This window comes from Podarcis raffonei, chromosome 13, assembly GCF_027172205.1.
Source record: "Podarcis raffonei isolate rPodRaf1 chromosome 13, rPodRaf1.pri, whole genome shotgun sequence".
Taxonomy (NCBI): domain Eukaryota; kingdom Metazoa; phylum Chordata; class Lepidosauria; order Squamata; family Lacertidae; genus Podarcis; species Podarcis raffonei.
This window is the reverse complement of record NC_070614.1, coordinates 50,100,149-50,122,065: the sequence shown is the minus strand read 5'-3', so window position 1 is coordinate 50,122,065 and position 21,917 is coordinate 50,100,149. Positions and strand designations below refer to the sequence as shown.

The 21,917-nt window shown below is 48.0% G+C and overlaps 2 protein-coding genes across 2 annotated transcripts in view; both read left to right on the top strand.

Annotated features, from left to right (window-relative positions):
* The first annotated feature begins 2,527 nt into the window (after positions 1–2,527).
* MDP1 (magnesium dependent phosphatase 1) lies at positions 2,528–10,307 on the top strand. Its single transcript, XM_053362871.1, has 6 exons — positions 2,528–2,860; positions 5,726–5,786; positions 7,586–7,696; positions 8,843–8,950; positions 9,812–9,897; positions 10,126–10,307. The coding sequence occupies exons 1-6, from the start codon at positions 2,824–2,826 to the stop codon at positions 10,203–10,205; spliced, it is 483 nt and encodes a 160-aa protein (XP_053218846.1). The 5' UTR covers positions 2,528–2,823; the 3' UTR covers positions 10,206–10,307.
* Positions 10,308–13,779: 3,472 nt separating this feature from the next.
* TM9SF1 (transmembrane 9 superfamily member 1) overlaps positions 13,780–21,917 on the top strand; it is a 43,320-nt gene continuing 35,182 nt past the window's right edge. The window contains exons 1-5 of the mRNA XM_053360470.1: positions 13,780–13,904; positions 14,465–14,614; positions 15,224–15,401; positions 16,222–16,336; positions 17,644–17,767. Of these exons, the coding sequence (XP_053216445.1) occupies positions 13,874–13,904; positions 14,465–14,614; positions 15,224–15,401; positions 16,222–16,336; positions 17,644–17,767 (598 nt within the window). The 5' untranslated portion in view covers positions 13,780–13,873. The remainder of the gene's footprint in view (positions 13,905–14,464; positions 14,615–15,223; positions 15,402–16,221; positions 16,337–17,643; positions 17,768–21,917) is intronic.

Genomic DNA, 21,917 nt, shown 5'->3' with positions numbered 1-21,917 from the left:
CGGGTTACATACGCTTCAGGTTACAGACTCCGCTAACCCAGAAATAGTGCTTCAGGTTAATAACTTGGCTTCAGGTTGAGAACAGAAATCGTGCTCCGGCAGCGGGAGGCCCCATTAGCTAAAGTTGTGCTTCAGGTTAAGAACAGTTTCAGGTTAAGTACAGACCTCCAGAAAGAATTAAGTACTTAACCCGAGGTACCACTCTATATGTACGCACAGGGCAACAAGGGCTAACAGAGCTGCCGTTCCCAGGTTTTTTGCGGCGGGAACCATGACAGTAGTGGATTTTCTTCAGTTAACCCTTCCCATTGCAATGTTTACGGTAGCTTTTATTGGGTCAGAACCACAGCGGGCCAAATAAACGTGGAGTCCGCCGGGCTATGAAGTATTAACACAGACATAGAGAGACATTCCTTCGCCATAGTTTTACATAGGCGTAGAAATTAAATTTCAGACGAAAAGCAGGGCTCCGATAACAGAGCTGGATGCCTGACTCGGTGGGAAGAGTTTCTGCTACCTCTCACTGACCCGAGGCGGAGTTTTTCCTGCTCAAACATTTGTACAGTCTGAGTAAGCTGATTCTCCTAGCAAAATTCTTCCGCAGCAGCCTCTTTTTACATCTCTTCACACGTGGACTGCCTGTCCGTGTATACATCAGGACGTTCCGCCACTACATCATTTATACAAAGGATGATGTTGGAAGCAGAGCAAACGCCCCAAATGTTCATTTCCTGTTGTGAAATTTCTAGGGTTTGTGAGGATTTTTGCCTTATTTGGATGAGAGAAAGCACTGGTGCCAGGGAGCTCGACTGCAGATCCTTGCTGTGTGTACGCAACTGACTTGACGTCGACCCAGGGGTAGCCAAGGGCATTGCCTCTCAGTGTTGAACTACAACTCCCATCATTCCTGGCCACTGGCCGTTCTGCCTGGGTGCATGAGAGTCGGGAGACATCCAGACAGCACCACGTTGGCGCTCCCTGCCATAGGTAAAGGTACCCCTGACCATTAGGTCCAGTCGTGGCTGACTCGGGGGTTGCGGCACTCATCTCGCTTTACTGGCCAAGGGAGCCGGCATACAGCTTCAAGGTCATGTGGCCAGCAGGACTAAGCCGCTTCTGGCGAACCAGAGCAGCGCACGGAAACGCCGTTTACCTTCCCGCCGGAGCGGTACCTATTTATCTACTTGCACTTTGATGTGCTTTCGAACTGCTAGGTTGGCAGGAGCAGGGACCCAGCAACGGGAGCTCACCCCGTCACGGCGATTCAAACCACCGACCTTCTGATCGGCAAGTCCTAGGCTCTGTGGTTTAACCCACAGCGCCACCTGCGTTCCTCCACTCCCTGCCATAGGCTGTGCCAAACCACCCTGTTTCCTCAAAACACTTTCTTTGTGTTTTAAATACAGGAGATGCCACGTGGAAGGAGTCACAGGGCCTGTTCCCAGAAATGAGCTTTGTTGACTGGTCCTGTACAATCCTAAATAGGTCTGCCCCACTCTTCTTCTGACATCTGAAGTTCATAGCTCTGGATGACTTTTTGAGAAAGTTCATCTTAACACTATATCTACCAAATCTGGATGCCACAGATGTATTTATTTAGGTGGTTTTAAGGCAAACTTCCATGTTTTGAAGAAAACCGCTCTGGCAGTTTACGACGTCCTAAAAACAGCTTGAAAGCCAAATATAAAACGTGCAGTAAAAAAATTCTTAAATCACTCCTGATATTCTGCTATGTCCCTTTAATCCCAACAGAAAGATCATTGTCGTGTTATTTAAAGAGGTGCCTGAATTAGAAAAAAATATTTAAAGCATGCCCAAAATAAAAATAAAAAATTTAGAGAGGTGCCCAAAATAAAACTAAATAGCACCCAAACTAGAATGTTTTATATAGCACCCAAATTTACATTTTGTTTAAAGAGGTACCCAAGTTTTAAATATATATTTATACAGAGCCCAAATTAACATTTTATATATAGCACCAAAATAATAATCCTTTAAAGACCACTTTATATTTTTAAGAAAAAATCCCAAAGTGGTTTGCAGCATATTAAAACTTCAATCAAACAATCCAGAATTAAACATTTCTGAGGAAAATCAAATAAAGAGTGTACAGTCAAAGCAACATAATTAACAGAAAACTAAAATATTACCTTAAAAGATTTCAAAATAAAACATTACAAACGAGGTCAACTACAGAAGACATGTTTAAAACAAAGCGAACAAAAACAAATCTTAAACATTTCAAAAGGAAAAAAGAAACATGGCTAAATGAAGTCAAATATAACATACGTATTTAAAGCAGCATCATTAACAAAAGAAGAAAATATGATCGTAAGCATGACAAAATCCACCGTCCTCGCCTTTCCCTCGCTGCCAATTCCTGCAACAATCACAACCCATGCTTTTCTATATATAAAAGGGGAAAAAGTCCTGCTGTGTTGGCAATCTCCTGCCCCCGCCACAACCCCCGGGACTGAAGGGGTTAACCCGGGGGCGGCCCTGGAACGCTCTCGCAGCCGCTGTTTGCATCCGAAGCTTCCGGAGCAGCAGCACGTGGCTCCTCGGCGATCAAGTGGAAGAGGAAGCGCCCGAGTGACAGGCAGCCTGTCATTCATCCGCCGCCGCCGATCTGCTCGTTCCTGGAGGGTCGGATTCTGCAGCTCCCGTTGCTCCTCGCAGGAAGAAAGCGGGGGCCTGATTCGCAGCTCCGCCGGCCCCTGATTGCCTCCTTTTTTAAAAAAAGAGAGGAGCAAAGTCTCTCCCCCCCCCCAGAGTGCGACCCCTACTTTTCTATTCCTGTTTTTACTTCTTGGAAATAGAAAGATGAGCAAGCGGCCGGCGCTGGTTGTGTTTGACTTGGGTAAGTTGCTCCGTCGTTGATTTGGGGCTCATCCTGTATGTATACACACACACACACACACATACACACATACCGTATATACACATATATACACACACACACAGAAAAACCACCAAACATCCCTGGGAATAAGAACCCTTGATATCTGCGGGGGGGGTCCTAAGTTTGGGGTGAAAGAAATTCCCATCAACCAACTGGTCAGGGACAGAGGGTGGTGCTTGGGGGGGAACTGTCATCGCGCCACTCCTTGGTGTGTGGAGTGCCGCAGCATGCGATTCTCTCCCCGATGCTTTTCAACATCTTTATGTGCCCCCTCGCCCAGCTTGTCCGGAGTTTTGGGCTGGGTTGCCATCAGTATGCCGATGACACCCAACTCTATCTGTTGATGGATGGCCATCCTGACTCGGCCCCAGACACACTGACCAGATGTTTGGAAGCTGTGGCTGGATGGTTACGTGGGAGCCAGTTGAAGTTAAATCCTTCGAAGACAGGGGTCCTGTGGCTGGGACGGGACAATATGGGATTGAGGGGGGGCAACTCCCATCTCTTGCGGGGGCGCAATTAGTGCCAGCACCGTCCGTTAAGAGTTTGGGTGTAATCTTTGACACCTCCCTTTCCATGGAGGCGCAGATTGCAGCTATAACAAAGGCGGCATTTTTCCATCTCCGCCAAGCTAAGCAGTTGGCTCCTTACCTCTCTCGCCCTGACCTAGCCACTGTGATCCACGCGACGGTCACCTCCAGACTGGATTATTGTAACTTGCTCTACGTGGGGCTGCCCTTGAGACTGACCCAGAAACTCCAGTGGGTGCAGAATGCTGCGGCGAGACTCCTTACGGGGTCCTCACATTCACCCGGTACTATACCAGCTGCACTGGCTCCGGGTGGAGTACAGGATCAGGTTTAAGGTGCTGGTTTTAACCTTTAAAGCCCTATACGGCCTAGGACCCTCGTACCTACGGGGCCACCTCTCCTGGTATATCCCACGGAGGACCTTACGGTCTTCAAACAAAAACACCTTGGAGGTCCCAGGCCACAGAGAGATTAGGCTGGCCTCAACCCGAGCCAGGGCTTCTTCGGCTGTGGCCCCGATCTGGTGGAACGCTCTGTCACAAGAGACTGGGGCCCTGCGGGACTTGACATCTTTCCGCAGGGCCTGCAAGACGGAGCTGTTCCACCAGGCCTTTAGCCAGGGCACAGCCTGACCCCCTCCTTTGGCAATCCTCACAGAACTCTAGCCTAGTGGTTGCCATTAATCTGATGTGAACTGATTTTATAATGAAATGATTTTAGAATGTTGTATCATTTTACTGTTGTTAGCCGCCCTGAGCTCGGCTTCGGCTGGGGAGGGCAGGATATAAATAAAATATTATTATTATTATTATTATTATTATTATTATTATTATTATTATTATTAACTCCCAAGGAAGTTCCAAGATCCCCCAGTTTTACTTTCCGCCTGGAACAGCTTTGCCACAGGCAGAGGTTCAACAGGTATAGTTCTCCCATGTTGTGTTTGTTCAACGCCTTTATTCCTTCCTGCTCTGCAACTGTTACGATAAGGTGGGGGAAATCCAGGTGGCCCTCCAAGCTCCTCTGTCTGGCCCCAAGGGCTTTCACCTCGGACCAAACACCCTCCTCACCCTCAGCCCCGACAGCATGAGGCTCTTAATCTCAGGTCACCTTGGGCAGAACTTTCCTTCCTTGCACAGGGTTGGACTAGATGATCGCCGGGGTCCCTTCCAACTCGACAATTCTATACTCTTGCTTCATAACCTCCTGGAGTATTTCTGCCTGGAAATGTGTCCTTCAACTCTGGTAGTTGCCTAGATGGAGGGATAGCCAGGGGGTGTTGGGGTGGGAATGTAGAAACTAGCTCACTCTACAAAGGTAAAATTCGCACTCGTTGCCCCACCCATTTCTCCCTCTGCCCACTTTGCACATGTGGCCCCCAGAAGGTTGTCCGGCCCTCGGAGCTTAAAAATTAATATGCAAAAGTTTAAAAGGCGCAAGGAGATAGGATAATAAAATACTAAGGATGGAATAACAAATAAAGTGAATAACGCAACAATAACAAAAATAATTGTAGGTAAAGAAGATCGCACACGGGTGGGCTGTGGGGGAGGAGGTGAAGGGATTAATGGAAATTGTTAAAGATTGGTATAGGATTTAAGAGATTTAAATTTTTATAAAGATTCTATAAGGAAAGCAGAAAGCAGCAAGAAATATCAGAGAGTAGATCAGTGTAGATGTTGGATTGAAATTGAGTGGTTTCTAGCTGTAATGATATAAAGGAATATGGAAGAAAAAAAGGGTTTGGATAGAAAATAAGGTGATATTATAAGCTGTAATGCTTTAAGTTAAGGATTTGCTGAACAAATAATTTGAAAGGGAATACAAGAAGGGGAGGTATGAGGAGGTCAGAGAAATATGTTACTGAAAAGATTGTATCATGAACTATATGTCTTTTTTAATCTTTTTGTTTGCTTTTTGTTTGTATAAAAAATTGAAAATCTTAATAAATATCCTTTAAAAAAAAGAGAGAGTAGATCAGTGTAAATGAAAACATGAGACTTGTGGTTCTGTTACATGATTTTATTTTGGAGTTGTCTGTTTATTTTGGAGTTGTTTGTTTGTAAAGAATGTATATTATGTGAATAAAATAATAAAGGAATCAGAAGGTTCTCTGGCCCTCGGGCTGAAGACCCCCCCCAATAGATTCTGCCTTCAACAAGCAGAATCTGTATAGTAAAAGGAGACGATTTGGGAAGAATGGAAATGAGTGAAGCACGTGAGAAACATGAAATTTTATGCTTATGTTTTGGGGGTTAGGGGAATTCAAGGTCAACTGACCTCTCTCTTACAGATTACACGCTGTGGCCCTTCTGGGTTGACACCCACGTGGACCCCCCCTTCCAGAAAAACAGGTGAGATCTTTAGATGAAGGGTGGTATACAAATTTGATAATAATAATATGGAGTATTTATAGGACTGGCAGTGTTTTTTGAGGGCGTTTTTCTGCAGCATCTCATTGACCAGGCATAGGCAAACTCGGCCCTCCAGATGTTTTGGGACTACAATTCCCATCATCCTTGACCACTGGTCCTGTTAGCTAGGGATGATGGGAGTTGTAGTCCCAAAACATCTGGAGGGCCAAGTTTGCCTATGCCTGTCACTGACTCACACTAATGTGCATTTTAATCTGTTTTTGGTTCATTTTCATTTCTCAAAAGTATTAAATTATTGTTGTTAATTCTTCTTACTGGTAATTGCATTGTTTCATCTTTTTTCGCAAACCTCTTTGAGGGGTTGGTTGTTGTTGTTTTTTACAATCAATTTTTACAAATTTTATGAAATAAATAGTGATGGATTTATACTGGGCGGACCACACACATTATACCGCTTATTAGATTCCCTGATGCGATGCTTCTCTAAGGTTACCACGTCCTTGTCATCCGTGTGGGCAACTGTTGCGCTGTAATGCAATGAAAGCGGGGCAAAATAAATACATAAACTGTTTATATCTCCCTAGTCCTGAATGGGACAACTGTGCCCCTGAAGGACCAGGTGCGCAGCCTGGGAGTCATTCTGGACTCACCGCTGTCCATGGAGGCGCAGGACAATTCTGTGTCCAGGGCAGCTGTCTGCCAGCTCCATCTGGTACCCAGGATGAGACCCTCCCTGCCTGCAGACTGTCCCGCCAGAGTGGTGCATGCTCTGGTTATCTCCCGCTTAGACTACTGCAATGCGCTCTACATGGGGCTACCTTTGAAGGTGACCCGGAAACTGCAACTAATCCAGAATGCGGCAGCCAGACTGGTGACTGGGAGCGGCCACCGAGACCACATAACACTGGTCCTGAAAGACCTACATTGGCTCCCAGGATGTTTCCAAGCACAATTCAAAGTGTTGGTGTTGACCTTTAAAGCCCTAAACGGCCTCGGCCCAGTATACCTGAAGGAGCGTCTCCACCCCATCGTTCTGCCCGGACGCTGAGGTCCAGCGCTGAGGGCCTTCTGGCGGTTCCCTCGCTGTGAGAAGCAAAGCTACAGGGAACCAGGCAGAGGGCCTTCTCAGTAGTGGCACCCGCTGTGTGGAACGCCCTCCCATCAGATGCCAAAGAGATAAACAACTACCTGACATTCAGAAGACATCTGAAGGCAGCCCTGTTCAGGGAAGTTTTTAATGTGTGACATCTTAGTGTATTTTTGGTCTTTGTGGAAGCCACCCAGAGTGGCTGGGGAAACCCAGCCAGATGGGCAGGGTACAAATAACAAATTATTATTATTATTATTATTATTATTATTATTATTATTATATTTTAAAAGATGCAGGATTTCATCAGCAGGTTATGGGGCATGTGCCAAATGGGGTGTCCAAATTCCAAAACAATGTCAAACAGGAGTTCTGCTTCTAACTTCCCTGAAACCATCTTGAGCACAAATTGTCATTAATGCACAATACAAAGGGCCTTTCAGGGAGCTGTTTATTCCCCCCACTTGGGGAGAGACACTGATTTTTGTTTTATGCTTAAAGGGCTCTGTGCCCCTAAAAACCGTGCAGCAGGCAGGAACCCAACAGGTGAAGCTCTCCTTTGTGTCCTGGGGGAAACTGTACCTGTTGGATTTCTGCCTGCCATGTTAAAAACACATATACCACCCCCACACTTTATTTTCTGTTTTAAAGGCCACAAACCTCACAGCTCTTTTGTCAATGTTCCTCTCAGCGATGGCTCAATACGAGACCGCAACGGACGACCCATAAATCTGTACCCCGAGGTGCCGGCTGTGCTGGAGCAGCTGCATGCAGAGGGGATCCCTATGGCGGCTGCCTCACGGTGAGTCCAGATCCTGCACCCATCCCTGCAGGCCCCAAACTGCCTCCATTTATTCTGGTTTACTTGGCTTGGCAGCCCTGTTTAGGGAGGTTTTTAATATTTAATGCTGTACTGTTTTTAACATTTGATTGGGAGCTGCCCAGAGTGGCTGGGGAAACTCAGCCAGATGGGCGGGGTATAAATAATAAATTATTATTATTATTATTATTATTATTATTATTATTATTATTATTGGACTCCATGTCAACAGGGACATCCACACCATGTTTGCTGCTTGCCGACCACCTTAAAGTTCCGTGTTAAAGTTCCGTTGTGTGACTAGTCCCTATGAAGTCCTTTTAAATGTGTTTGTGGGACGGTTTACTGGCTTGCTTTTCTTTCATGTCCTTGATTTCACTACGCATTTTGCGTTCTCCTTTTGTGCTTTTGTGTTGTGAAGCGCCCTGCGATCTTCAGATTGCGGTGCTATTTTCCTAGAAGAAAGAGGAACTCACCGTGAACGCCTCTCTTACAACGGCAGTGGAGGTGCCGGAACTTGAGTTCCGGCTGAGAAAAATCCATGAGCTTACAAATTTAACCTTGGTTGACGATGGGAGACAATGGAAGAATGCGCCTTTGGGGGTGAGGTCAAGATGTTGCCTGCTGTTGCTGCAAGGACTATACGGAAGAGACATGTTTTGTTGCAGCCGGGGCAGAGTAAGGCATCCGGTTGCATCGTGGTACAGTGGTACCTCGGGTTAAGTACTTAATTCATTCCGGAGGTCCGTTCTTAACCTGAAACTGTTCTTAACCTGAAGCACCACTTTAGCTAATGGGGCCTCCTGCTGCCGCCGCGCCGCCGGAGCACAATTTCTGTTCTCATCCTGAAGCAAAGTTCTTAACCTGAAGCACTATTTCTGGGTTAGCAGAGTCTGTAACTTGAAGCGTATGTAACCTGAAGCATATGTAACCCGAGGTACCACTGTATATCTTCTCTCCGTTCTCCTCCCAGCGGTCATTTCTCCTCAGGTCCCTGCTACGGATGCGCGACTTGACTGCCCGTCTCCAGGCACTGCGGTCGTCTGCAAGGGGGGGTATTATTTAATAAACAAGATGAATAAGCAATCTCAAATATGAATCTCTCCACCCCTCCCTCTCTCTTCCTAGGACAGGTGAGATCCGGGGGGCTAATCAGCTGTTGGATCTCTTCAGCCTGAACCGCTTCATCCACTACGCAGAGATCTACCCGGGCAGCAAAGTCACCCACTTTCAGAAGTAAGGTTGGATGGGGGGCATAGAGGGGACGGCGGCTGTGAAAACAGGAGCCTGGACCAGCTGGGCCATTGACTCTTTGTACGCCCCCACAGTGATGTCCCCCAAGTTCCGTCCGTTTCTTGGGCCTAATCCTGCCCGCCGGTTGGTTTATTTGAATTTTTTTATTATTACAGTCCAGTTCCAGCTCACTTACAATATCAGGAAAATCATAAAACACAACAGGAATACAATCAATTGCAATTGGGTATAACAGAGACAATTCAGACACAGTGGTACCTCGGGTTAAGTACTTAATTCGTTCCGTAGGTCCGTTCTTAACCTGAAACTGTTCTTAACCTGAAGCACCACTTTAGCTAATGGAGCCTCCTGCTGCTGCCGCGCCGCCGGAGCACGATTTCTGTTCTCATCCTGAAGCAAAGTTCTTAACCCGAGGTAATATTTCTGGGTTAGTGGAGTCTGTAACTTGAAGCGTATGTAACCTGAAGCGTATGTAACCCGAGGTACCACTGTATAGCAGCAGTTAAAAATATATATTAAATATTGATCACTAAAATATAACCTAAAATTGTCATTTAAAACCTTAATCATTTTGGTAGTACGGTTTAATCCGGCCCCTGTGGCAGTTTATTTCCTGGAGTAAAATCCTAAAAAAAAATGGTCACCAACTTCAATCCTAAAAAAAAAGGTTAATGACTTTGGTTGGCCCTTTGGCCTGCCCTCACGGCCCATCGCTTCATCAAATCTGGCCCTCTGTGAAAAAGTTTGGACCCCACTGATGGAGGGTACCCCGTTGGCAAGGCTGGTCTATGGGAGCGATGAGACGGCGAGTTCTCATTCTGCCCCCCGCTTGTTCCTCCTCAGATTGTCTCAACAAACCGGGGTTCCCTTTTCGCAGATGCTCTTCTTCGACGACGAAAGCCGCAACATTTACGACGTCAGCAAATTAGGTAACGGGGAGAAATGTGCCCGCTGCGTGTGACCCCCTCGCCCCTAGGCGGCGGAGGCTGCTGTCTGTGGGGCAAAGGGGGCGCCCGCCTCACTCTTGGGAGCTGCTGTAGGTCAGTGGAGACAAGCCTGAGCTAAGCGGACCCCAAGGCTGACTCTGAATAAGTTAGCTTCCTACGAAGGGGGGAAAGATGCGCAATCTATTTTTCCCATATTTCGCTTCCACGTAGGAGTCACGTGTATCCTTGTCCCCAACGGCATGAACCTGTCCCTTCTGAAACAGGGCCTAGAAGCCTTCGCCCGCTCCTGAGTGCCGCCTGCAGCTGATGCAAACCGGACCTCTCTCTTCATGTGTGGAATGTGCTGGCGGGGGCTGGATTTTGACCCCGTACAATAAATCCTCTACGTGTTTCCCTGCCGCGCATCTTTTTAACACGCGTGTGAACAGCCTGGACTTACCTGATAGGCACCTTGCTGCAGCGTTCCCAAAGCAAAGGAAGGATTGGACTCTGATTAATAAAATACAGTGGTACCTCGGGCTAAGTACTTAATTCATTCCGTTCTTAACCTGAACCTTATTATTTAATAAGGTTTAAATAATGGCACCACTTTAGCTAATGGAGCCTCCTGCTGCTGCCGCGCCACCAGAGCACGATTTCTGTTCTCATCCTGAAGCAAAGTTCTTAACCCAAGGTACTATTTCTGGGTTAGCGGAGTGTGTAACCTGAAGCGTATGTAACTTGAAGCGTATGTAACCCGAGGTACCACTGTATAGCGGCAGTTAAAAATATATATTAAATATTGATCACTAAAATAATACCTAAAATTGTCATTTAAAACCTTAATCATTTGGTAGTACGGTTTAATCTGGCCCCTGTGGCAGTTTATTTCCTGGGGTAAAATCCTAAAAAAAAAGGTCACCTACTTCAATCCTAAAAAAAAAGGTTAACAACTTTGGTTGGCCCTTTGGTCTGCCCTCACGGCCCTTCACTTCATCAAATCTGGCCCTCTGTGAAAAAAGGGGCCTCCAGCTGCTGCTGTGCCGCCGGAGCACAATTTCTGTTCTCATCCTGAAGCAAAGTTCTTAACCTGAAGCACTATTTCTGGGTTAGCAGCGTCTGTAACCTGAAGCGTATGTAACCTGAAGCGTATGTAACCTGAGGTACCACTGTACACACGAGGCTTGGCCAGCAAGACTCTGGGGAGAGGTGCCAATATTAATAATAATCCTTCTCCACCCCTCGGCCCAGGTTTTTTTATTCAAAAAAGGACTTTTTACACAGTTTTCATAAGAACCAAACAGATTTCCTCTGAGCGTTTCAAAAGAAACCACGTGGGACAAAGTCAGATCAGAAGAAATCCTGTTAACTACAAAGACTACTTTGAGCATGCATACATATCTGAGAGTAAACAAAACAGGACTAGAGGAATGCATTCAGCAAAACCCAGAGGTCATAAACAGGCAGGGAAGGAAGGAAGGATGGCAAGGAAAAGAGTATTTACCATCTCCTTGTGAACTCTCTTCCTGGCCTTTAAGGTAAAGGTAAAGGGACCCCTGACCCTTAGGTCCAGTCGCGGACGACTCTGGGGTTGCGGCGCTCAGTCCGGACACTGAGATCCAACACCGAGGGCCTTTTGGCGGTTCCCTCATTGTGAGAAGTAAGGTTACAGGGAACTAGACAGAGGGCCTTCTCAGTAGTGGCGTCCACCCTGTGGAACACCCTCCCTTCAGATGTGAAGGAAATAAGTAGCTATCCTATCTTAAAAAGACGTCTGAAGGCAGCCCTGTTCAGGGAAGTTTTTAATATTTAACGCTGTATTGTTTTTAATACTTGATTGGGAGCCGCCCAGAGTGGCTGGGGAGACTCAGCCAGATAGGCGGGGTGTAAATAATAAATTATTATTATTATTATTATTATTATTATTATTATTATTATTATTAAAATCAATGGCCAGGCTCTACAGTCTTTCACCCTCAATATGCTCACAGTGCTGAGCTGCAGTTACTACTGGGGAAAGTGTACTTCGCACATGGCCAGAGACATGCTTGTCTTTGTTGTAAACAAACATTTGCCCTTGTTCCTTTATGGGGTGTCCAAGAGCCCGTATAGAGTCCTTACGTGGGTTCCCTATTGGTAGGAGAAAATAACAGAGGCCAACCAGAGAATATTGAGAAGCAAAGCAGCGAGTAAGCACGATCTTTATTGATCTGTTGCGACAGGGTGCTCCCCTCACACGCAGGAAAGGAGGAGGAACCCAGAACAAAGGTGTGCCTGTCCTTATATAGACATTTTAAATTCCCTGTTCTGGAGCTCAAGACCACCCCTCAGATACATCACAGAAAAGGCGGTCTACAGCAGAAATCTGAGTGCGTTGTTTATCTCATCTGACAGGTTACCTGTTAATGCTCACTTGATTGGATACCCTGGGGAGCCTTAGTTCCTGAGCCAGGTCACAGGCTCACCCTATTCAAACACAGACAGACATACCCTTAAGACAGGATTTTGAAGGAAAAGACAATGGGGAGGCTTTTCCATTTTCCTTTGACCTTGCAGAGAAAACATTTGGTCAGTTTGGGAATCAAAAATAGGTCGGTCTTCCTGTGCTGATCTATGTACGTGCTTGGTTGGTACATTTATGAACATCTGAGTGCCGCAACCCCAGAGTCGGCCACGACTGGACCTAATGGTCAGGGGTCCCTTTAACTTTATTATATATCTAAGACTTGAAAATTCTTATCACATCTTCAATTAGTTCATGTTTTATTTAAACAACAATAATGCATTAAGGAAAAGGTGTGAATGCCCAGAGCCAAGTGGGAAGAGACATGTCAGCCAGATTACAATGAAGTGCTTTTAATATCTAGGGGACTCTAGATGTTTTTTGGTTGTCAGCCTCAACCAATGAAACAGGGATGATGGGAGATAGGAGTCTTAAAACAGAGGAGAATCAATGGATCTCCATATCCGGTATGGAAAAAACATGGAAAATCAGTGTTAAAAGGAGGGGAGCTCCTCCCCTAATTCTCTCCTCCACAGTGGAAAGCTATACCTGTTGGATTGTTAAATCTCCCGCAGCTTTTTAAAGATCAGGGGCGCTATTATGGGATGGGTGGGGCAGCTTGGGGTGGAGACCTCCAAACTGCAGGCAAAATAATTAATGTGGACTCAGTCCCATAAAAAGAAGTAGATCATATGGCCCCTGTACGAAATGGATCTTCATAATTTAATTTCGAGACTACAAATTCTGTTTCAGGATTGGAAAGGGGTTCTTTAGGGCGGCGCGGCTCCTTTAAGAGAGGGAGGGGGGAAGAGAGGGAGGGGGAAGAGAGGGAGAGACATCACGTCATATGATTCCCTGCCCACGTTTTTGTCCCGTGCCCAGATTTGGTCCAAAGAGATACCAATATTTGGAACCTCCCCGCAACCGCAACTTCCGGTTTCCATTGTAAACCGCCTCCCATGTGCGGGGCAAATGTGGTGGAGCGACGTCGGAATCTACGGCTAAAAACAAATCCCAATTGCCAAAATCCAAACAGGGCGAGAGGTTCTCATTTCGTTGCTGCTCTTTGAAGCAGCCATGGTGTTTGTTTGTTTTTAATAAAAATAACAAAACAAAAAAATCACTGGGTTAGTCCCAGTCTTCTAGAGTAAGTTATTTGCACTGGATTCCAAATTAAATCAGTAGGACTTGGGTCACGATTAATTAGCCTCATTGGGAATTAACTGCAATTAATAAATGAGTCTAGGTCGAACCCATTGTTTAAAAAAATGCAATTCCACTCCCATTTCCCCCCACATGAGTGTAGCCAGTTCAAATTGGGAACCTGATGTCTCTATAGAGAACTAGGAAGACTGGTACCCCTTTGCCCTGGTCCTTCCCTATTGTCATGTGATTGGGGGGGGGATGGAGGCGGTGTAAGGCTGGGAGGTGGATGAAGCCGGAAGAGGAAGTCCAGTGAATTACCGACCAGGCGAGATGAGTGGCTTGGGAAAGCTCTTCGGGAAGGGTGAGCCCCTACATTTACATTCCCCCACCCTGAAGGAGGGTGGTATCGCCCAATCGCCATAGGGGATCACGGACAGCTGGGAGAAACCATTTGTGTCTTGGGGGGGAGGAGGGAGGAGAGGAAAAGAATCTGGCTTGGTAGAGGGAGAAAAACAAAGGAGGGAGACGTATTAAAGGAAGGGGAAGGGTTCATTCCAAGCTTTTGGGGGGGGAGTGGACTGTACCATATTTCCAAAAAGCTCTATTTTGGGGGGTTAACTTATCTTCTTCCCCAGTGCTCAGTTTCTGGGTGTAGGGCGGCAGCTTCCCTCCCCATTTTGAAGCAGGGCAAGAGAGTCATGGAGGAGAAGGATGGCTGCTGGGAAAAGCCCATAATTCACCTGGGGTACCTCTTGGTGGGCTGACCAGTCTCCCTTTAGCTTCATCCTTTCCAAACAATGGTTCTAGCCCCTGTTGTTGTTAGCTCTCAAATAGGTTGGGTTGATGCTGGAGGATTAATGGGCGTTCTGGTTTTCTCCCTTCTCTCCCTTCCCCACCCTCTCTGGCCGGGGCCCTTTCCAGGTAAGAAGGCCAAAGCCCCTACCCCGCAGGAGGCCATCCAGAAGCTGCGGGAGACGGAGGAGGTGCTTGTGAAGAAACAAGAATTCCTGGAGCAAAAGATCCAGCAGGAGCTTCAGTCGGCCAAGAAACATGGGACGAAAAACAAAAGAGGTGAATGGAGCAGTGGAGGGAGATATGGGGAACATGGGGTCCAGGAAGGGGGCCGGTTAAAATGGAGATTTCCTTCATCCCTAAAGCAGCAGCTTTGAGGGGGCTGTGCTTTCATAAGGACTAGAAACTTAGCAATGTTAAAAGAAAAGGAAAGAAAATACACCGCTCGCCGGTTAGCAAAAATATGTTATGTAGAAAGTAAAATGTTACCAAAAAGTAAATGTTACATATAAATAAAATAAAGTGGTGTATTTTCTTTTTACTTTTGTGATGTGATATTTAAATTCAATTATACACACACACACACAAAATTAAAAAAGAAACTTAGCAGTGTCAAGGATTTTAGGCAGGGATTTTAGGGAGCTGTGTGTCTGTTTCCAGCACATCCTACATTTCTGAGGAATGGAACCCTGTAGCCTTAGGGGAGAAAATAGAACGTTTGTAAAGTTTAAGGGGTGGGCTGTGTCAGAGAGCAAATGGAACTGATGCTTGCTAATAGTAATAATAATAATATGCCACCCATCTGACTGGGTGCCACTCTGGGCAGTTGTCAGCTGAATATTAAAAACAGAATAATGCATTGCCTCTTTCCCTCCCTTCTCGATCCAGCTGCCCTGCAAGCCCTCAAGCGGAAGAAACGCTACGAGCAGCAGCTGGGGCAGATCGACGGGACCCTCTCCACCATCGAGTTCCAGCGCGAAGCTCTCGAGAACGCCACCACCAACACCGAAGTGCTCAAGACCATGTCGGACGCAGCCCGAGCCATGAAGGAAGCCCATCAGCACATGTGGGTCCCGAGGCTGTGGGGCCCTCAGAGCAGGCATCTGTTCTGCCTGGAGGGAGGGAGATGGGGTGCTTGTGTGGAGCCTGGAAAGGGCAAAAGAGAAGGCAGAGGGAACAGCAAGCCCCGAGTGGGAAGGAGGAGACCTTTTCTGGCCACATGCATGCCCTCTATTTAAAGCACAATGCTGGCAGTTGTGGCTTCCTGCAAAGAATCCTGGGAGCTGTAGTCCGATAAGGGTGCTGAGAGACCCCATTATTCCCTTCACAAGAGCCATGGTTGTCAGGGCGGTTTAACAGCCACTCTCTCTTCCCGGGGGATTCTGGGAATGGCTGCTCTGTGAGGGGGAATAGGGCTCTCCTAGCAACGCTCGATGCCCTTAACAAACTACAGCTCCCAGAATCCTCTGCCCAGGCCACGCCCCTTGTCGGGCCATCTCTGAGCCCCCCTCCAGTAAGCTTACCTGGCTGGTCTGTGTCTTTGAACTGGGGTCAAACCAGGATGGAGAGGCTTGTGTGTGTCCAGACCTGTGGCCCCCAGAAAGTTGCCCTGGTGGGATTGCGGCCCTTGGCTAAAGAAAGGTTCCCCGTTCAAAGGCTGGCTCCACCCTTCTTAGTCCTGCCTTGTGGATTTTGTCTCGTGGCGGCTGCTCACATTTTCGGACCTGGATCTCAGATTTGTCACTTACCTGCTCCGTCTTCCAGCTCCTTTGGCCTCCCGTGCTTTCCTGTTCTTGAGGTGCGCTTCGGTGCAACGACAAAAGCAGCCCCCCACCCCAGCTGCCCTTTCCTCTGTCTCACCCTTTCCCCCCACCCCGTCTCTCCAGGGACATCGACAAAGTGGACGACCTGATGGCTGAGATCACAGAGCAGCAGGATATCGCCCAACAGATCTCTGACGCCATCTCGAAGCCCGTGGGCTTTGGGGACGATGTAGATGAGGTAACGTCAAAAGCGGGAGACCCTTACTAAACATCTTCCAATAAAATAATGCCCACTTACACCACAAAGAACTCATAACCCACCTACTTTCAGCAGCCAGAAGCATCATAACCAGACACTGGAGAGACCTGTCAGGCAGTAAGCATGGACCAAGGGTAATAATAATAATAATAATAATAATAATAATAATAATAATAATAATAATTTATTATTTATACCCCGCCCATCTGGCTGAGTTTCCCCAGCCACTCTGGGCGGCTCCCAATCAAGTGTTAAAAACAGTACAATGTTACATATTAAAAACTTCCCTGAACAGGGCTGCCAAATATTATGGGAAACAGCCCTGCTAGAAAAATTAACCAATAAACTGAAACTGACACGGGGACAAATAGAAGAAGACGCCTTCACCCCGGTATGGCTCCCCTTTATCACATACACAGCCCAACAAGACACTGACAAAAATCCACCAACGCCATACAAATCAATATGGCTAACCTGATCTGAAACACTCGCACATGAAAACAAAGTTCAACACAGTCAGTCACAAATGAACAGTCACACCCTAGGCCAACCCCAACCTCTCACCACCAAAGGAACACAAGTGAACAGCAAAGAACCTGCACAAGCAACGCTGACCCCAAACCCCACATATAGTAAGTAAAATAGAAACATCGCCACCCGACCCCACCCCCACTCATCTTCCCCCCCCTCCACCTCTTTCCCCCTTTTCTTCCCAACGTCTCAACAAATGAAACTGATTTGTAAAAATGTTACATGGGGGAAAAACATATACCGTATTTTTTGCTCTATAAGACTCACTTTTTGCCTCCTAAAAAGTAAGGGGAAATGTGTATGTGCGTCTTATGGAGCGAATGCAGGCTGCGCAGCTATCCCAGAAGCCAGAACAGCAAGAGGGATTGCTGCTTTCGCTGCACAGCGATCCCTCTTGCTGTTCTGGCTTCTGAGATTCAGAACATTTTTTTCTTGTTTTCCTCCTCCAAAAACTAGGTGTGTCTTGTGGTCTGGTGCGTCTTATGGAGCGAAAAATACGGTGTATATATGAGAGAGAGACATTGCACACACTTTTGTAAATCAAGAAAATCTTTAATAAAAATAATTTTAAAAGCGGGGGAACTCTCCCTCTTGAAAAGTGGAGGAAGGAGTTCAGTTATGGGTCTGCAGAGCCGCCGGGGGGGGGGGGAGGGGGCGCTGAGCCCCAGAGGAGTGGGGCAGTGGGCATTGGGGGGGAAGTGGCAATGGATACCTGTTTGTGTTTCTACTCATCCCCCTGCCTTTGCCGCCCTCAGGATGAGCTGTTAGCTGAGCTGGAGGAGATGGAGCAGGAAGACTTGGACAAGGAGCTGCTGAATGTTGGGGAACCCACCCCTGAGTTGCCCAGCGTGCCTGCCTCTCGCCTGCCCAGCGTGCCAGGTAAGGGGGCGTGGGGAGGCAGCGGGGTGGGCACAAGCCCCTGGGTCTTGGGACGGCGTTGCCTGCTGTTTCAGCTTCCCTCAAAGTCCTGGCTTTGCCAACCTGGGTCTCCCTAAGTGTGGCTGGACTACAACTCCCATCATGCCTCTGGCTGGTGTGGGGTGCCCAACAAATCTGGAGAAGTGGGTGGATATAAAGTAGAAGTGTACAAAAATAAGCATCCTTTTCCATCTGAATGTAGGTTCTGCTTCATTTCTAAAAGAATAATTTTATTTTATGTTTTGAATTGGATAGGTATAGGGGCACCAAAAGCTTTTAAGTGCTTAGGATCTCCAAAGGTCTTAATACAGCCTGGATATTGTGACTTTTTTTTAAAAGAGAAGGCCCTTTGTATGTGTGTGTGTGTGTGTGTGTTCTTCTTGTCCTAACCTTACACAAACCGCTTTGTGGCGTCTGCCTGAAAGCACTACAGTCGTACCTTGGTTCTCGAACGCCTTGGTACGCGTACGTTTTGGCTCCTGAACCTGTTTGTGAATGTTTGTGAACGTTCTTTGGAAGCCAAACGTCTGGCGCAGCTTCTGATTGAGTGCAGGAAGATCCTGCAACCAACTGGAAGCTGTGCCTGGGTTTTCGGACTCCCAGAACGGATTAAGTTTGACAGCCAAGGTACCACTGTATCTTCTTTGGCGATAACTTGTAGCCAAGTAAGATGGTCTTCCATAAACACAACTTTAACAGTGAGTCTGTGAGGCCAATTCAGGATCCACACGTCCTTCCACAGTGGGGACATAGGTTTCCGGGTGAGAGTTGATCATGGTGTGGATTTGCCAAGCATGCCTTCCTCTGAGCACATTTCTCCCTTGCATCCTGAGTTCGAGTGTCTTCAAAGCCCATATAAATCCAGTAAATAAATGGGCACCCCAAGGCAAGGAATTAAGTAAAGGCAGGAGCTCCAAGGACTGTTTGGAAGAGGGTTGAAGTTTTGGGGCGCCGTGTCTACATTTTGATTTCATCCTTTCCCTCCCTCCGTTCAGGCAGCCCTGTTCAGGCAAGTTTTCAGTGTGTGACATTTTAATGTACCGTATTTTTCGCTCTATAAGACGCACCAGACCGCAAGACGCACCTAGTTTTTGGAGGAGGAAAACAAGAAAAAAAATATTCTGAATCTCAGAAGCCAGAACAGCAAGAGGGATGAGTGTGCAGTGAAAGCAGCAATCCCTCTTGCTGTTCTGGCTTCTGGGATAGCTGCGCAGCCTGCATTCGCTCCATAAGATGCACACACATTTCCCCTTACTTTTTAGGAGGGGAAAAGTGAGTCTTATAGAGCAAAAAATACGGTATTTTTAATCTTTGATGGAAGCCGCCAAGAGTGGCTGAGGAGACCCAGCCAGATGGGCGGGGTACAAATAATAAATTATTATTATTATTTTGCCAGCCTCAAAAGTGCCCGCCTCTGCGTCCGCGGTGGACGACGACGACGACGAAGAAATGAAGCAGCTTGCCGCCTGGGTGTCGTGATGCATTGTGGGAAAACCGCCCTCCTTCCTTCCCTCCCTCCCCTTCCTCGGGGGGCTGGGAGACGGGAGAGGACCTTTTCCCCCCCTGCCTTCCTCCTTCAGTTCCAGATTCGGGGAGGGGTGGTGAACACCGACGCCCCACCCCCTCCGCCCCGGCCCTGCCCTGCCTGAAATAACCTTACGTGCCGAATGTAAAGAGTTTTATATAGACAGATTTATATATATGAAATATATATATATATATATATATATATGAACAGATTGTATCGTGGGGAGGGGAAAGGAGGCTTGCCTTGGGGACGGGAGACCGGCCCCGCACCCCCTCGCATTACCCCTCTGTAAAACTCGAGGACCAAACTTTGAAAGCGTTATCTTGGTGCTTGGCCCTTCCCAAGCAAACCCGAGACCCTCTCCGCGGTTGTAAACATGTGAGGGGGCTTCGGTGGGCCGGGGAGGGCGAGTCCCCCCCCCCTCCCCAGAAGTGAGGCAGAGGGGTTTCCACGGAGTTAAGTTCTCCCCCTGCACTCGCTGCGAGGGGGATTGGGGCCTGTGTCAAATTGTGTTCCTTTGCTCCTCCTGTGTGCTGGGCGGGGGGTTGGGGGGGCTCCATGCCTCATGCCTTGGTCGTTCCCCCCCCCCCAGCCTCTTAACTTTACCAATGCTACAGATTTTCTCCCCACCAGCATGTGAATTTAAAAAAATGATGATGACGAATGATGCCAGCCCAGCAGGGTGGGTGGAACTGTGCCAAGAGGGTGGGGGGGTCTGATGCGAACAGGTACGTTCTCTCTTTCTTTTTCTCTCTTCCTATCGACAGCGTGTCTGTTTAAATGTGGCTTGGGGTGGCGTTTACATGTTATTTGCACTCGGATCTGTGCTAACCCGCTAACTTTTCGGAAACTTTTCTCTCTCTCTCTCTCTCGTCTTCGTCTCCGTCGTTAGTTTCTTCTTCTTTTTGTATCTCCTCGTGGCCAAGAATTCGGAGGGGGAAGGGGAGGGATTTCCGCCCCAACCCGCACCCCCCTCTCACGCGCACATGCTGCAGTGGCCTTTACGACGACAACTCTGAAAATAAACGTGGCCGGAAATTTTTCTGCTGTTTCGTTGTCCGAAGGACGGGGCTGGGGAGGGAAGCGGCGCTCTTCGAGTCCTCCCCTCCCCTCTTGGCTCTCTCTCTACGCCCTCGTGGATTGGACAGAGTGTCCCTCTGTTCCGCACGCTGCCCAATCAGATGTGCCCAACAAAGCCACTGCCCACCCTTCTTTGGCCCTCTCCCGTGCAATTAGAGGTAGACAGCTCTTGAGCTTGGAGGCTCTGCTCAGTTACTGCGGGTAAGAGCGACCGCCAGATCTCTGTTCCCACTCCTCACTGGAAGCTATCAGCACACATCGCTACATCTTAATTTAAACTATTTTGGGTGGAGAAATAGCACTTAGATTTTCTCATACTCTGAACCCGGCCTTCACTTTCATTGGTGTTTGCTGGGCGTGTTTGCTACTCACTTTGCATCATTTATAAGCTTCCCCACATACACTGCCCTGCCTGATTTTTAAGGTAAAGGGGCCCCTGACCATTAGGTCGAGTCACAGACTACTCCGGGGTTGCGGGACTCATTTCGCTTTATTGGCCGAGGGAGCCGGCGTACAGCTTCCTGGTCATGTGGCCAGCAGGACTAAGCCGCTTCTGGCAAACCAGAGCAGCGCACGGAAACGCCGTTTACCTTCCCGCCAGAGCAGTACCTATTTATCTACTTGCACTTTGAGGTGCTTTCGAACTGGTAGGTTGGAAGGAGCAGGGACTGAGCAACGGGAGCTCACCCCGTCGTGGGGATTCAAACTGCCAACCTTCTGATCGGCAAGTCCTAGACAGTGGCCACCCGCTAAAATGGCACTTTTTTCAAAGAGCCACGTGGGGCTGAAATGGTCCCCTTTCTGAAACGCAGGAAGACACTGCGGGCTGTACGGTACGGACCAACGACTTTGTGTTTTGGTCCTCCGCTTCCTAGATCCTGCTGAAACCCCGCATGCTGTACGTTGCCACACTTGCTATTGCTAAGGTGGCTTTTTTGCAAACTCCCAATTTCCTCGCTGGGGAAGGAGCTGAACTCCAGAACACAACAGAGGGTTGTTCGCACTGCACTTGGCGAGCAGGCGGAGGCTGAGGGAGGCGGGCAAGGGCCCAGCCTAGCCTGGCACTCCTCTTGGTGGACATCCGGGGAATCCAACCACCAAAGGCTGTGTCGGCCGGCTGTCGTCCCCCCATGTGGGCTGACAGGCAGCACAGCATAACTCAGAAGGGGGGGGGCGCTCCAGGGGCGGCAGTGGCAAGGCCTGGGCTAGCACAGCAGGTTCTCTTCGCCCTCTATGCCCTGGAGGCTGGCAAACTCTGCTACACCACTGATTCCAGCTAAACATCAGGAAGAATTTTCTCACGGGAAGAGCAGTTCGACAGTGAAACAGTCTCCCTCGGAAGCTAGCAGACTCTCCTTCCTTGGAGGTTTTTAAGCAAGTGGTTGAGTGGCCACATGTTGTGGAGGGATCTGGTTGAGATTCCTGCGTCGCAGGGGGTTGGACTAGATGACACTCTGGGTCCCTTCCAGAGCTACCATTCTGTGAAATCGAGAATCGCAGCCT